The sequence below is a fragment of the Pygocentrus nattereri genome, chromosome 15, assembly GCF_015220715.1.
Source record: "Pygocentrus nattereri isolate fPygNat1 chromosome 15, fPygNat1.pri, whole genome shotgun sequence".
Classification (NCBI taxonomy): domain Eukaryota; kingdom Metazoa; phylum Chordata; class Actinopteri; order Characiformes; family Serrasalmidae; genus Pygocentrus; species Pygocentrus nattereri.
In genome coordinates, this window is record NC_051225.1 from 15,700,933 (window position 1) to 15,717,701 (window position 16,769).

At 38.9% G+C, this 16,769-nt stretch overlaps 1 protein-coding gene across 11 annotated transcripts in view; it reads left to right on the forward strand.

Moving 5' to 3' along the window:
• plekha7b (pleckstrin homology domain containing, family A member 7b) overlaps positions 1 to 16,769 on the forward strand; it is a 180,938-nt gene that overhangs the window by 124,109 nt on the left and 40,060 nt on the right. For all 11 annotated transcript variants that reach the window (XM_017700663.2, XM_037545308.1, XM_017700669.2 and 8 more), the window contains one exon: positions 11,254 to 11,429. In XM_017700663.2, the coding sequence (XP_017556152.1) occupies positions 11,254 to 11,429 (176 nt within the window). The remainder of the gene's footprint in view (positions 1 to 11,253; positions 11,430 to 16,769) is intronic.

The following is a 16,769-nucleotide window of genomic DNA, read 5'->3' on the forward strand; positions in this document are numbered from 1 at the left end:
GTGCTCTTGACCAGACAGACTTGGGTGACAGTGGTAGGCTTGTCTGACCACTGACAAGACCACAGCCAAACGAACTGTTGCTGTCATAACAAAACCTTGCATTTCTGAAACAGTAACTTTACAGGAGAATGATCACATCAAAATTACTACAGTCTCCTGATTGCAATTGTTTGAGCTGGTCACAGTGATTTTTCACAGTTATGATTATGTAGTATGTTTATAGTTGTATGCAAAAGATTGAACTCCCCTGGTCAATATATTTTTCCAAGTGAAAATAAATTAACACGTCCTCTAAAGGGAACAATATTAAATATGGCTTTTTCATGCAAATTTTAGTGCACCACGTCTGTTTGTTTATCATATTGACGAAAAATATGTAATGTGCCATAACTTTTGTATGAAGTGGGTTTTCTGTAGAGGAGGTGTAAATACAATCCCAGTTCCAAAAAAGTTGTGACGCTGTGTAAAATGTAAATAAATGTAAATACAAACAGAATGAGATGATTTGCTCATAGACCAAATCTCATAGACCATTTTATTCACAATAGAACATCGAACACAGATGTTGAAAGTGAGACATTTTACCATTTCATGACCAACATTAACTCATTTAGAACTTTAGCAACACAACAATTGGGACAGAGGCTGGAAAAGTAAGTGGTACTAAAACAAAAACAGCTGGAGGACCAATTGGTGACTAACTCACATGACTGAGCATAAACAAGGCGCTCAATATTGGATGCTCGTGATGTTCTGACCCTCGGGCGGCACTGCATTAAAAACAGGCATGATTCTGTACTGGAAATCACTGCATGGGCTTCCAGAAATCACTGTCTGTGAACACAAATCACTGTGCAATCCACAAACGCAAGTTAAAGCTGCATCATGCAAAGAAGAAACCATATATAAACAGGATCCAGAAACTCTGCCAACTTCTCTGGGCCCAAGCTCATTTAAAGTGTACTAAGGCAAAATGGAAAACTGTTTTGTGGTCAGATTAATCAAAATTTGACACAGTCCTGTCCCAACTTTTTTGGGATGTATTGCAGCCGTTAATTGTTTTCATCAAATGATAAAACGTTTTATCTGATATGTGTTCCATGTTCTGTTGTAAATAAAATATGGGTCTATGAGATTTGCAAAGCATTGTATTCTGTTAATATTTACATTTATTTATATTTTACTCAGCATCCCAACTTTTTTGGAATTGGGATTTTATTTTCAGTTGCAAAATCAAGAAAAGATATCATTTAAACAGAGGCAAACAAACTGTTGCATGTACATGTCAACAAATGAATGCATTTTCATCCACTGGATTGAGGCGAATATATTCCAGATGCAGAAAATGCATTTACTGAGACACATCTTGAGTCTTTCGAAAACAACAAAAGTTGTATATTTTGACTTGTGCTGTTATGCCTTTAGAGGGCAGCAGTGATTGTTTATTTGAGCTCTAGCTGTTTCTGTTGTCAGTTGAGAGCTAGTAAACATTAACAGTGACGAAGATGCTCAGCGAATTTGGCCATATTAGACTTGCTCTGTAATACATACAAAAAAAAGACAATTAAATTGCCATTAGCCATTAATATATGGCAGGTAATTGTCAGCTAAAACGTCGTGATTGTGATGGGCCTAGAAAAGTAGAAAACATTTTTAACTTTAATTGAATGTGACCAAATTTCATACAATCATTTTGGACCATTTCTATTGGTTTGTTTATTGTGACATGTTTACACGGTTCACTCAGTGTAAAAAGATGCTGGCATTTTTATATCATGTAAAAAAGTTTTGATATGACAACAATGAAATGGATGTGGTGTTCTGAATGTCTAAAGTGTCGTCAGTGTTTTGTACTTTGCTTTGACTATATTTGTATGTATACTTCTGTGTTTGTGTAGATGAACTGAATTAAGGCCAGCTAAATTAAAGAGTGCTTTAAAAAGGAATATGGGATTAATGAATTTGTAATACTTTCTATATGTTTGTAAATGACATTAATGCCACTGCTCCAGCTTTATGGTGTTTTGCTGTGTGTCTGTGTGTGTCTGTGTGTGTGTGCGAGCTGTTGTATGCCCCCTGAACTCCCATGTTTGTGTGCTTTGTGTGCTCTGCATGGAAACCCACCATACATTACTGTGTATTAACAGTCATCTGCGGTCATTGCTGGTTTGTAGCCAGCTTCACAGTTTAATCTGTATTCAGCCATCATCTTCACCAGTGGCCCCTGAAGGAGATGATTACTTGTTACATCAAGACCTGTGCATTTATTAGTGGTAATTTATCAGTCAACTTCTTAATTAGACTCTGAAGTGTCTCTCCTTAAACACTTTGCAGTTTCAAAGCACGAGCATCTCAGAATTCATCTCTGAAATTGGATTTGGAGCTCAGCTCAAGGGCATGTTCAAAACATGTTTGTGTGACTGGACTTTAATTGTTGGCCTGTAAGTTCTGTTTTTTGTCCGTCTGCTCCTGTCTTGCAGTGCCTGGATTTCTTCCACTCAGTGTCAGTCGTGTGTTGTTGCCGTCTCTCAGCATGCTAGCAGGAATTCATGTCTGTTCTCCACATCCCTCACTCCTTTACTCACGGCTTTTCCTCACTTTTCTCCCATTTCCCGTCCCAGCGGTGGGAATGTTATTATCTCTGCGCTCTGGGAGTGGCTCGGTCAAGCTTGACCTTTCAACACTCTGAAAAAAGTGATGCTTTGAATTTGCTTGATTTAAACGTGTACATCATTTTCACATGTATAAAATATATTTTTATTAACAGGTTATGGTCAAAAATAGGTCAAATGAAAGACAAAACTGTGTTGATGAAGCTGGGAAAATTGCTAGAATTTGCTTTTTGCTGGAAATGAGGAATTCCTCAAGACAACAAAGATATTATTTATGGTGTGGCTAGCCAGGATGCTAATGAATGCTAAACCCCTCCAACTCCTTGCCACCATCAGTGGTTCCAAAATGCACTTCACGTCATATTCTTCATAACTTTCATATTTCATAAGCTACATTCAGAAACTGGGCGTCGTATGAGGCTGTAACTCTTCTTTCCATTCAAATAGATGGTGATGTCGTCATTTTAAACCCTTACAATAAAAGAAGCTGAATACAGTTCGTTTTTCTACTGAAAGTCAACCCATAGATCAAAATCTGGGCTATAAACTATAAAAAGATGGCGTCTCTTCAGTGATCTGCTCTGTAAAAATTACTTTTATAAAATAATACAAAGAGTGTCTGAAATTTTTGGCTTTCAGCAGTGAATTGTAAGCATATAGTAATATATGTAGATCATAAAACACATGTTCTGTTAAATTAGGGGAGCTTTTAAAAATAAACAAATAAATGAAAAAAAATGTACATTTATTTTGTGGAGTTACTGAATAATTTGCCTTACGATTTGGTCATGAAAATTCAGATGGACAAACCAAAATATATCCTAGCCAATAAGAGGAACTGCAGCTCCTCTTGCCCATAACTTTTTAGCAAGAGGTGCTTTAGCGACTGAACAGTCGAGTCACTGTGTTGTTTACTGTACAATATTTATTCTGTTAGAGAAGAGCACCTCTTCTGAAGAACAATACTGCAGGAATGTTTGATAGCATCTCTCGGGCTCTCACATCCATCCCTTTCATTTCCTTTGTAGACTAGCGCGATCGTGCCCTGTGGGTTAGCACGGCGCTGTTCTATCCCCCATTAAACGGCACATATTTCCCTGTGTTTGGAATTTGTGTGACAGTCCTGCCAGTAGGCAGATTAATTATACATCCATTGTATCTCTGATGTCCTTCCCTTTACCTGCCCTGTTTTGTAGTCCAGCTAAGAGAGTCTCATTTTCTGTTCTGTTAGCTAGCATTAGCTAGATGTGACCCTGGAAATCTCCATCATTAGAAGCATCTATTTCATTTCATTCATTCAGAACCATTCATTCAGAACCACCAGCCTACTCTGTTTTGCACATCTCCTGAAACATCAACATACATACACACTATTGAGCGCACACACACTAGGGGGCAGTGAGTACACTTGCCTGGAGTGGTGGAAAGCCCTATCCACGGTGCCCAGGGAGCAGTTGGGGGTCAGGTGCCTTGTTTAAGGGCACTTCAGTCACGCACTGTTGGCTGAGGGGATCGAACCGGTAACCTTCTGGTCACAAGGCTGGTTCCCTAACCTCCAGCCCATGTTAGAGTGTGTTATGCTCTTTTGGTGAATTTGATCACAGCGTTTCTTGTTTCTTGAAATATTTCTTTATTCTTTCTATTCATATATGGATTAGTTTGTCCGTAGAAGTGTGTGGAAGATCACTGCTGGTGAAAATGTATCAGCCTGATGCTATTAGGTTGGAAAGGCTCATTGCTAGACTGAATGTGCCATTATTCAGTTGGAGAGGGTAAGATAACTCACTATTATCTTAATTTTATGCAGATATTTTAACTGATTAACTGATATGTTACTTAAACAGACCATTAAAATCTTGGCTGGAGGAACTAAAGCATTTAGCTGACGTTTTTTCTTTCCAGTCTCTTCCCCTTCTGTTGTGCTACATTGTCCGGGTGTTGTGTTTGTGTGCTGTATAAGCTTTGCTGCCTGTAGCCTTAATTGTATGAAGGCTCATCTTGTGTAACATACCTATATTAACCCTTCCAAAGCTGGACCGTGTCATGGAACATTATGGGTATACTGAAGAGCTGTTTTGTTCTGTCCGTCACTCATCTTGTCTCTCTCATTCCTATTGGCGGACTGGCTCCTTTTTGGCCCTGTGCATTATTGGAGCTGAGCCAGGGGCGCATGCGGTGGAGGGCTCTCTCATGACTCTCGCATGAATAGGTATTTTATTTCCATCCATTCTGATTAGAGAATCACCTGTGGCACATCCATCCCTGTGTTTGGCATTTTCCTGAACCAGATGAAAAGAAATGCACAATTCTAATGTGCACTGACATGCTCAAGGCTGCCCACTGTGCTGGCTATTTTTTCACAGGAGCGGGCAATGCCAGCTCAATACTGCTGCCTTTGTCTCCATTTCATCAATTTGACTTACAGTCGATTTTCCCTAATCCTGGATAACAAGTACACAAATGGCTTGTAGACGAACAAATCTAACATTTAACCCTTAGAAGTCTAACATGATATTACAATGTAATTATGTAATTACGCAAGTAATTACATTGTTAGTTATGCACTGAGTTAGTTATGTTCTGATATATTCCAATGTGCACCTTTGGTTTTCTTAATATTTGTTTACACTTCAAGAAACATGTTCAACAGAAATGATTTACCTGTTTGCAGTTGCATCATGTTTTTGTCATTGCCAGCAGTGGCTGAAACTTCTAAGGGTTATAATTTGAAAGAGATTTTTATGCTTGTTTTATGACGGCATGAGAGTGAAGCTGGTATTGCTCTATCCAGTGTAAGCATTGCTGTGCTCAGTAGCTTCGGTGCTGCACAGCAGGGCCTCCGTTTCATCACTTCTCCCTCATTTCACCAGTGTCATCATACAGACCATATGGCCAATATGACGTTTTCATTATTGTGATAAATTACAGTATGATATGCTTTTCAGAGTATATCATGCACTGTATGCTTGAACTTGTAAAAGTAAGTTAACAGAACAATGTGTTTTACATTCTGTTAACTTGTTCAAACTCAGAATTTAAGGTAAGCAGGCTACTGAATATTTACATTAAAACACTGAGTCATCAAAAGTATCAGGACTTTTAGAACAGTGAGCAGTTGTGTTCCCACACATGAGCATAACTGAGCTATGAAACATAGTAGTTTGATGATAGCACAGTGAATTGCCATCTATTGCCAATGGCAATTAAGTTGGACGATGTAAGCGTCAGAAAGTGTGCTGTCCGTGGCTTTGTGATGCACAGCGATAATATTTGTCTTATAATATTTTGTTTTTATCTGTAGACCATGTTCGTATGACTGCCTTACCTTGTGAAACATGAAAGAGAGCTCAAATGGTTTGATGTGGTTACATTACGTTACGTCATGTAACAAAAACAAAAAATATGACAATCAATAGCAAAATAATAAGTATAAAATATTACTCCAGTAAAAGTGGAAGTTCCTACGTTTAGATCTCCACATGAGTAAAAGTACTAAAGTATTTGCCTTCAAATGTACTTAAGTATCAAATGTAAAAGTACTAAAAGATTAACTATGGCTCTGATGTCCTGTTATCTTTTTTATGAACTCATTTTAGGTGAAAGTCCTCCAGTGTCTCTGTTGGTAAACCAGTCTTTTAATAGAATGCCATTAATTAGTGACGCTGACGTCTATTAAAATGATCATAAGCACAAAACACTGAAGGTAAACAGTTTCCATCAGGAAGAACCGAGTGGCTCTGAAATCACTTTTTACAAACAAGCAAAGTTTCAGTTTAAGACTTATTTAAACTTAGTTACAAGTTTAAGTTTAATAAAAACTGGCTTTAAACTCAGGATCACAAATGGGTTTCCTTTACTATGTTGATCTGTAGGTCTCTGTTCATAAACATAAACCAGCCCAAACTTACAATTTACTATAAAATGAAATGGTGTTTGTAGAAATTCAGAAAAAAGATGCGTCAGTCACGACTGCATATGTGGACATATTTCTATATTGTGCTCTATTTACACAAAGTTAGGTTAGTTCATCATTTATGTTGAATAGACTCTCCCAAAATTTTACACTGCTGCGCTGATGTTGAACCGTGTGCTGCACTGGGTCAGTATGACCAACAGGTCAAAACAAGCTCAGAACAAAGTGACCGCTGTGCCCTGATTGGTGTTCTAGTTTTGCGCTTCTTTCGTTTTGACATGTTACATTTTATACACACAGAAACCAAAAGGAACAACAGATTTCTCAAAATGTAGTGGAGGAAAAAGTCAGATATTTGACTTTAAAATGTAGTGGAGTGAAAGTAAAATGTTGCCCAAAATGGAAAAACTTCAGTAGAGATGAATGAAAAAACTACATAAGTACAGAAAATAATTGCATTTACTTAGTGACTGTCTGCCACTGACCACGTTACATGCCTCGCTGAAATGGGTGGCTGACTGAGCCAAGGGTATCGGTTAAGAGGTTCCGTAAGTGAGCAGCAACCTGCAGTCAGTAATTGCGGCTCTTATTTTCCTGTAAACATCCTCACACGTTGTATTGGTGGTTGCTTGCCACCCTCCTCCTCACAATACTAGATCGGACACATAACATATAATACACTAAAGTAATAAGCTCACAAATCTAATGCCACATTAATTAATCAGATGATTAGATTAAAAAACCCAGCTGTTAAGCTGTACGGGTTGAACACACTTGAGGGACCACTTCGTGCTATAGGCAGTAAGATATCATGCCTAAAATCCTCACCCTTGTTCTGGTGTAGGTTTTAGGGCATCCTCCTACCAAAGACTTAAGACAAAACTGCTCTGAGTCTTGGTTAATCCACTGCTATGTCTCAGCTCATGTACAGTTGTGCATTAAGCGAAACGACCTTTGACACAACAGCCTCGGACAAAAGCATCAGCCTCAGCCTTAGCCTAAGCTTAGCAGCCACAGACCTAACCGCCTTGGATAGTACAGTTTGCATTTATTTGGGTTACCTGAATATGAGGATTCTAAGAGGCCTTTATGAAACATGTGTATTCAGGTAATTTGATGCTAGTTATTTTACTGTATTGCCCACCTTTATGTTCTCAATCTACTGCAGCAGTGTTTGTAGTTACAGAAGCCTGCACATTGCACAGTTTTATGTTTTCCTGGGTTTCACACACCTCACTCAACTCATCTGCCACTTATCAAAGTCCTTTTTGAGGTAAAGGTCTGCTAGCGCATGGAAATCTCCACATCATACAATATACGCACGCTGCTGTACACAGTCTGGACTGAAGTCTGACATCTGTGGTGCAGAGCGCTGAGTTCTGTTTCGGGTTCACTGATCTAGATATGTGGATTTTGCTTTCTCCTTTACTTTCTGCAGGTCTTGTGTTTAAGGTAGCAGCAAAACTGAACTTTTCAACCAGAGGATCACTGGGAATATGAGTATCATTATTGTGGGTGTAATAAATGCAGGCTGCTTCCTTAGGCTCTTTCATAGCCTGGAGACAGTGAAAATAGTTAGTTTTAGTTAGAGGAAGCTTTGACTTTAGCTGTGTGTGCAGTTTCTTTCTCTTAAATGTTGTCCTTCTTTTTTTAGTAAGAAAGTCTTATGTCATGGAATCGCTGTATCTATGTATTCATAGAGAGCCTTACTCTGAATCAGAATCTTACAGTCACAGTGCAGGCTGGTTCTCTGTGAACACAGATGGCTAGACTCTCTAATCTAAAGTCATTAAAGGAATACTCCAGCATTTTCAACTGAATCTTTGCTTGACATGTCTGAATTATGATTGCTACCACAGACAATACGTCTGATGTGTTTTCCAGTATTTAATAATTTTCAGTTCACTTCATTTTCACCGTTGATTTTTTGTCTTTGTTGACAATTGAAATATAAGGTTTAAATGATTTGCACATCATAGCATTTTGTTTTTATTTGCACTTTGCACAGCATCCCAACTTTTTGGAAAATTGTGTTGTAGATGGAGACCAGGTTGAAAAATGCAACTATTCCTTTAGAGGATGTAGATTAAGGTTGGAAGAGAGCTATGCTAGAGTGCACTGTTGATTTCAGCAGTCTTTTCCACTGTAATCAATATCTTTGTGGTGTATACTTTAATTAGGTGGTGATGAAACAGTAACAGATGAGAGAGAGAGAGAGAGAGAGAGAGAGAGGATCTGATGCAGACCCTATGCTCTGTGCCCCCTTCTGCTTGTCCATTCAGCGTTTTGCCGCAGTGACTGTGCTCTGCTGTGCTGGATCAAGAGTGACTCTCGCCTTATCCAAACAGCCATTGTCATCAGAGAAACAGGGTCATGGCTCTTGCTTTCAGTAGAAATATCCTCTAATGAAGTATGTTAGGCTGGAGTGAGCTGATGTGACCTACTGAGCTGGAAATGTGCGTAGGGTAATCTAAGGAACAATGTTTAAACCATTAGTTTATCAAAAAAGTCAAACCTGCGCAATCTTCTCATATACAGTCGATGAATTAAGGTAAATTTGATACATGAAGTTTGCTTGTTTAGTTTTATACTGTGAGGCTAATGCAGGTATCAGTAATTGAGGCCTCAAACTGTGCTGAGTTCAGTTGTTGTTTCTGATGCTATATGACATGCTATGACACACTGTAACAATGTTGATACATATCAAAGAAAGCAAGTTTAGAACAGTATATGGAAACGTAAACCTATATAACTCTAAAGCTGATATGCCATATGGTATAGTACAGAGGTCCAATCAAAGAAAATGTCCTCAAGCAAAGGTCCAGAACAGCATAATGTTTAACTTGCATTACGACTCTGTGCCATATACTGTTTACTGATATGGCCTAGTAGGAATCTTATAAGTCTTATAAAGTATATAGTATTATAAGAATCTTATATAGTATGAATCAGCATCTTACACAAATATAAAATAATCTAACTCACTTTCTTCTCTGACTGCTGTTTCTCGCCTCGTCCCTCTACTGTGGGTGCGCCACTCACTGAAGTCTGAGTGTTCATCATAATGTACAGATCTGATTGGCTGAGTAGCATCACGTGTGATTTTTACAACACATGCGATTGGTCTGTGAGTCTCCCGGCCGCTAAAGTCGTACTGTAAATACTAGAAAAGTTACGCTGGTTAAAACAGGACCACCCAGTAAAAATGTAATAATTCTCCATAGTTTATCGGTCATAGCACCATGTCCACATAGAACAGCGTCTGGATCTAGGAACAAGAATTTTGTTCCTGAGAGATACAGTAATATGACCAGGTCTAATAATACGTGTCTAATAATCTAATAATACAGCTTCTTCTGTATTATTATCATACGATAATATGACCAGGTCTGATAATACGGGTCTAATAATCTAATAATACAGCTTATTCTGTATTATTATCATACGGTAATATGACCAGGTCTAATAATACGTGTCTAATAATCTAATAATACAGCTTCTTCTGTATTATTATCATACGATAATATGACCAGGTCTAATAATACAGGTCTAATAATCTAATAATACAGCTTCTTCTGTATTATTATCATACAATAATTTGACCAGGTCAGTATTGATTTCAGGGTGACTTTAACAACACAACACTTTTCACTAAGGCCAGAGGAAAATACAGGCTGTGTGTGTTGCATGATGCAGGACTACTCGGGGTGTTGGAGTGTGACTGCTAGGCTGGACTCCTACAGCTATGGGCTGGGCTCAGGCGCATGGATGAATGGTGCCACCATTGCTGCTGGGTGAAAAATGCTGAGCTGGGCTGTGATTAAACGCCCTGGCGGTTTGTGCCTGGTGGCCGGAGCTAGAGAGATTAGCCCCGTACAGGCATTTTGGCAACCAGCATATTTAGAACAACATAAGGCACTGCTGAATTAGCTTTGGGGCTCCATTTAACATGGCACCAACCATACTAGAAGATCACTGGGGTAAGAGGCTGATTAAGAGTTTTTCTAGATGCTGTGTGTGTCTGTGTTACGAAGGAAAAGGGAGGCGTGAAGTGTAACGACTATGTTGATTATAAATGACTGAGGCTAATATATCATTATACTAAATAATGATGCCATCTACAATTGCCTACGCTAGCATTTAGTAGATGTATTTCTGCTTCTGTGTGAGGTCAGAATGAAGCTCTTTAACCCCTTAAACTGCAGGATTGTTATTCAGTCATTAATCTTAAGACTTAGAATTCACTAACTGCTATAAATTATTTGGAAACTTTTAGCAAAGTAAAATGCACTTAGACTGAGGAATTGAAAGTAGGCCTTGGGTTTAAGGGGGTCATTTCAGCTGCACATCGACAATCTTCATCCTGACCTTGCAGTACAGTACAGAACAGTGCTCAGCTTTAAATGCTTAAAACCCTGTCTTTATTCAGCGGAAATGCATGGTAACTGTTGCATCCGTGATTAAATGACTCAGATTTTGCTCTGTTTGCTTAAATATACCAGGCATCTGACCCAGAGCTGTATTATTTGTAACACGTAAAGCCTTGCTGAACAGTGGCTGCTCAAAAGCTGTAGTGTTGGCTGAGCAGGCTGAGTAGGCTGATGGAGGGGTTCTTCAGTGGTAGCCGCTCATATGCACATGCCTGTCCTTGCACGAGTGTCTAGGCTAACTGTACCTCTCTCTCCCTCTCTCTCTCTTTCTGTTTTGCCCAATCTCGCTCTCCTCCAGGCCAACCACACGGGCATGCGCTCATACATTTACAGTAAGAACTCTGTGATTGGCTCGCAGGCTGAGCACGGAGGCATGAGGACCTACTTCTTCAGCGCAGATACGCAGGAGGACATGAATGGCTGGATCCGTGCCATGAACCAGGCTGCACTCATGCAGAGCCACAGCCTAAAGAGGTCAGTCATCCAACTTCCCTTACCCGCAGTCCCCACTCCCTGGTGGCCTCCTTCCTCAGGGCTGGAAGAATCTAAAACCACGATTAACCGCAAGTTTGAAATGAGAGTTTAGAGGAAAGATCATCTGTTGGGGAGTATTGCTCTGTCTGAGGATGCACTGAGAATAGTCAGAAAAATGCTTTTTTTTGTGTGTCAAAATTGTCAAAACAACATGTTACGTGTCATTTCAGTGATAATGCATCAGTAGACTTCAGAGGTAAATCACATTTTGGTGCTAATTGGTGTCTTTTTTGTCAAAACAACTCGGTGGTTTAGTTCTTTTGAAGCTTTATATGAACACTGAGTTCAGTGTTAGTTTCAATTCATGTAGTATATTTTTTATTAGAATTATACTGCCATCCATAATGAGACTTCTAAATAGATTTAGAAAGCTCTCATGCATCCTTCACTGCTGATACATTCAAACAGCACATGCAAAAATATAAATAAATATTCCCACTGTTGATACAAAACCTCACATCACTGAAATAGACTTTAAAGGAGAACAAAAAAAATAGAGTATTTAGTATAAGTTAACGGAAACATTTTGGACCATTGGTCATGAAATTTTAACGCAATCCAAAACTGAAGTTTTCTATCTATCTATCTATCTATCTATCTATTTATTTATTTATTTATTTATTTATCTATCAAAAAAAGTAAAAACTGCAACCTTTTTTAAATTATTTTTTTTTATTGCTTGATAGTCATATGCAAAACACCCCCGTCCAGTCAAATTACAGTTGCTTTTCTGTGTCACAAGAAATGAACACATCATCCACAGAGAACACAATTAAATGCTTATAGAGTCTAATATAATATATTGGAAAGAAAAACGTAAAATATAAGCCGTAATTTCTGTACAGGCCACATGTTGCTATTCATTTTTCCCCCAATATGTTAAATTAATTGTGCACAACATTCTGTAAGTACATCCGGAACTACAGTTCAGCCAGGAATTCTTACTTCTATCCAAGCCTCAGCCCTCTCAGCCCTCGTATATTACCAGCTACTCTAACGTTATTTGGCCTTGTATCTGTCCCACATTTGAATCTGAGCTCTGCCGTTTGTCTGCTGTAATGTATAGTCCAGCCACAGCTATTGTGTAAAAATGAGTTGATTGATATTTTCTCTGTGAGGCCTTCAAGCACGATGGCGCTATAACAGGCCTCTTAATTGATCTCAGCAAGGCTGTCAAATGACGTCAAGATGAACAGCTTATCTTTTTCAGACTGGATGCTTTGTGACTAGAGGTGTGTGTCTGTGTGTCTGTGTGTGTGTGTCTGTGTGTGTGTGTGTGTGTGTCGGTGTGTGTGTGTCGGTGTGTGTCGGTGTGTGTGTGTCTGTGTGTGTGCGTGTTTGTGTCTGGGTGTTTGTGTCTGGGTGTTTGTGTGTGTCGGTGTGTGTGTCGGTGTGTGTGTCGGTGTGTGTGTCGGTGTGTGTGTCGGTGTGTGTGTGTGTGCGTGTTTGTGTCTGTTTGTGAGCTTTTCCCACATTACTTTTCTTATTTATAAACTGGTGTTACATCCGACATATTATTGATTATAAATCTATGCTGTACAAATTTTTTGTCCAAACTAACTCTACTGCACATTCGGTCCTCTTCCAGTGAGCTTTGGCTCCACGTCACTCAGCATTGCTGCAGTTTGCTCCATCTGCCTCACAGGCTGCTTTGTGAAGGTGCAATGCAGTGTGTGGCTGGTGCTCAGGCACGCTGCCCTGGCAGTGTGTACATTCTGACGCTGCAGCGCTGGGAACAGCACCACTGCGGCAGCTCCTGCTGCTCTAATCTGCAGAAGAGCCCCACCAATATGAAACTGCTGGCACTGATACCGATGTTGATTTTAAGGATCTGAAATTCTGATAGGTGAAAACAATTTCTGAAATAATGTATTAATGTTCAAAAATTAAAGCAACCCGTGTTGTTTTAGTTAACCCTTTAAAAGGATACACCATTGATTTTGTCAACAGAGTGAATTAGAGTGATTTAGTGTGAAATGCTCCTGTGTAGAGAAATTTACAGTGTGAGAATAGAATTGTGCACAATGGTGGTGAAAGGGACCAGACGTCTTGTGGAGTGTCATGCTTCTAAGAGCTCCCTCACAGAAAGCCCTTACATGAAATGGTTGTGGATAAACTGCCTTATGTCTGAGAGACTGTTCTTCGGTAGTTTTGTGTTAAAATATGTGTTTGATCAAAACATTAATCAATTTATTTGAATCCTTACTTGGTGGAAGGATATATAAAATCTTCCAAGGCAAAATACTACCAGAAGAAAATGTTTTATCATTACTTTACCATCATCAATGTTACATATAAACTCAGAAGAGGTTCGCTGGAGGTTTTGTATAGTAAATAAAACGGCTATATTACTATCATAGGCATCAGGACCCTTGATTTCTATCACTGTTAACTGGTTCATTACATCATTACATTTCTATACAAATGAACCACTTCACACCAAACCACTCTATCTCAGCCACTGAATTATGCATAGATTTTGAAAAATTGGTGAGGTTCCCCTTTAGGGCTGATGCAAAAACATGGCTATTACTGTTTTTTTTTCTTTTATTAATGTGATTCCTCAATTTTATTTATTTTTTTTTGTTTGAGTTTCACAAATCAGTTCAAAAACAATTAAAGCTGCATGCAACACATTCAGTTCTTCTACTAGTGAGTCAAGTTAACAGTTCATATGTTGATACATGGTATTGTCAAAAATGTAAAGCTACCAGTCTTGAGTCAGTCATTTTTTCCACCCCTCAACAACCCATTTCCACTATGCAATACAATATACACTCAATTGCAATATAATTTCATGTAGGTTTCAAGCAACTAAAGTTACATGAAAGTTTCAGTGTGTAAAGCCAGCCTACTAAAGCCAAATATTTATAGTTTTTTATTTAATTTGTCTCACAGATTACAAGAAAATACATAAACAGGAATACTAGTCACACTTTATTCATGTTTCATTGTTGCTCTGATTAAACAAACAAAAAATAACAAGCACTTAATCTGATTTGCACTCATGTACATCCAGCAATAAATGCATCTCACAGAAAGTGCAGATTCTGCACACTGATGGCCAAACGTAAACATGTACATGTTGTAACTCTTCTGGCGGCAGATTTCAGTGAGTTTAAGGGGCCAAACTCTCCGAATGGATGACCAGTTAGACAGTTGGTTGTCATTTCTTTAATATAATGGTCAGTTCTCAACTGTCAAATTTCTTAAATTCAAACAAACAGTGTAAACAAAGTCTTACATAACTATAATCATCTTATACGTTAACCATAAAACTTTAAACAGGTAAATAACATGAAACATGAGCAAATTTGCAATACTTTGTTCTACTCAATAAATTCAGAACACAAATAGATGCTGTTCTGATGGGACATAAAGCTTCCATATCTTCATGTGATGTTCAGACAAGGCCCCTGATTAAATTAGTGAGTTATTAATACCACTTACCTGACAAAATGTTAGGTTCTTGGTTGGTTTTCTTATATAACATTTAAAGAGAAATTACCCATGATTTACTGGTGGAAATGTCCTGAATAACAGCCAATTTTCTCAGCCAGCTGACTCAGTGCTGACCCTCTCAGGCCACAAACACCAGGCATGGTTCACCTAGAGTGCTCTTGTTCCACAACCCCCTAAATCTCTGAGACTGGTGGTGATAGATAGTTGTTTTAAAAAGGACGTAATGTGGGAAGAGGTGGTTTATGACATATGCTGTTTATGGCTGCCCATTTGGTTGAGCTGTGTTTATTCAGTGTTAGATATGTTTTCATGGGTGCATGTGGGCTGTTGGCAGTGTGCGGCGGCAGAGTTTTGGTATGCGTCCCAGGCTGGTGTTTGTGGATATTATGGCAGGTAGTGTGAAATGTTGCCCGGTGCTAGAGCAAGTCTCTGACATGTAGCCAAACCCAAGAGCTTTTACAGACCCACGAGCTTCATAGTGATCCAGCAGTGCCATCTAATGGACGGTGCTGTTTACTGCAGGTACAGAGTGAACCATAGAGAATAAGGGAAAAGCAATGTAATGAGATACGATGGGTGAAATGCAGTATGTAATGGTGTGAAATATCACACAGTGACAAAAAGCAAGAGCTCGCTATTGTCTTTGAGGTGTCAAAGATACTATAGTGGTTATGTAATCATTGCTGGCTGTGACTAATACAAAAATACACCACACTATATTGCTAAATGTAGAGGTAGTTTGCTCTATATTAGAAATGTTCTTATTCTGCTTATTATTTATGATTTTTTAGTCAAAAGTGCGGGGTGATGCACATGATTATGAGCTATTGTCAAGCTGAGTATCTTTGAAGAAACAAACCTCTGATGAATAATATCTCATAAAAAAGACAGATTGATAAATTACACAGTGAGCTAAAAGAATGATCTGTCCCATTATATGAGCTGTTAGCTCAGAGCACAGACAGAGTGCTCCTTCCTTCTATTTGTTGTTAAGATGAAATGGCTGTCAGGTTGATTTACATGAGCAGATTTCAGTGCTTAAAGCCAAAAGAGCTCCTCTCCACAGCTCTTGCCTGGTACGAGCGGGGAAGATGCATTAGTGAGAATATTCCAGCTGGCTGCGTTTGCTGTAATGACAAACGCGTTAATGAGATGTACCATTTTTATTGCGCCCTTGCTGTTACTAGAGTGAGAAATTGTGATTTTGGAGGGAAATGCTTCAGGTTAATTGAACAGTGTGCAGCCACTTGTTAGATAGGGGCTTGATGGCTCTTGGTGCTCAATGTGGAGAAATTCTCTGTCTAATCAAACAGGAGTGGATTGCCACATGAAGAATGCGAGCCATTTTGAGACCGTGATTAAGAGACATATCGCAGGGCACGTTTGTAGGCATCGCCAGTCAGAAGCATGAAGTCCTTGTTTCAGTTTCTTAAAGAACTGCCAGAGTTAATGAAAGGAATTCAACCTCGCTGAGAGGGACTGTACTTTGTCTTCAATGGCTTTAACACGAGACGTTTCAGTAATTAGTCTTAAATTCATCATTAAGTAACTACTATGAGTTACTGAGTAACTACTAATGAAACGAACATGTCAGTTTTGTAGGTCCCACATACAAACCCTTAGGGGCTGTGAGGTGAAGAGCCCGTGTCATGGAAGATGCATTTTCCCTTGCTTTTGTGAAAAGAGAGAGATTGATGTGGTATGTAAGCACAATCAGAACAAAGCCCTTTTTACGTGTGTCAGTCTTCGTCCCTCGAGCTGGAATAGGTGCTGTGATTTGATTAATTAATGATGAGGTCTGAGATTTTAATCTGATAC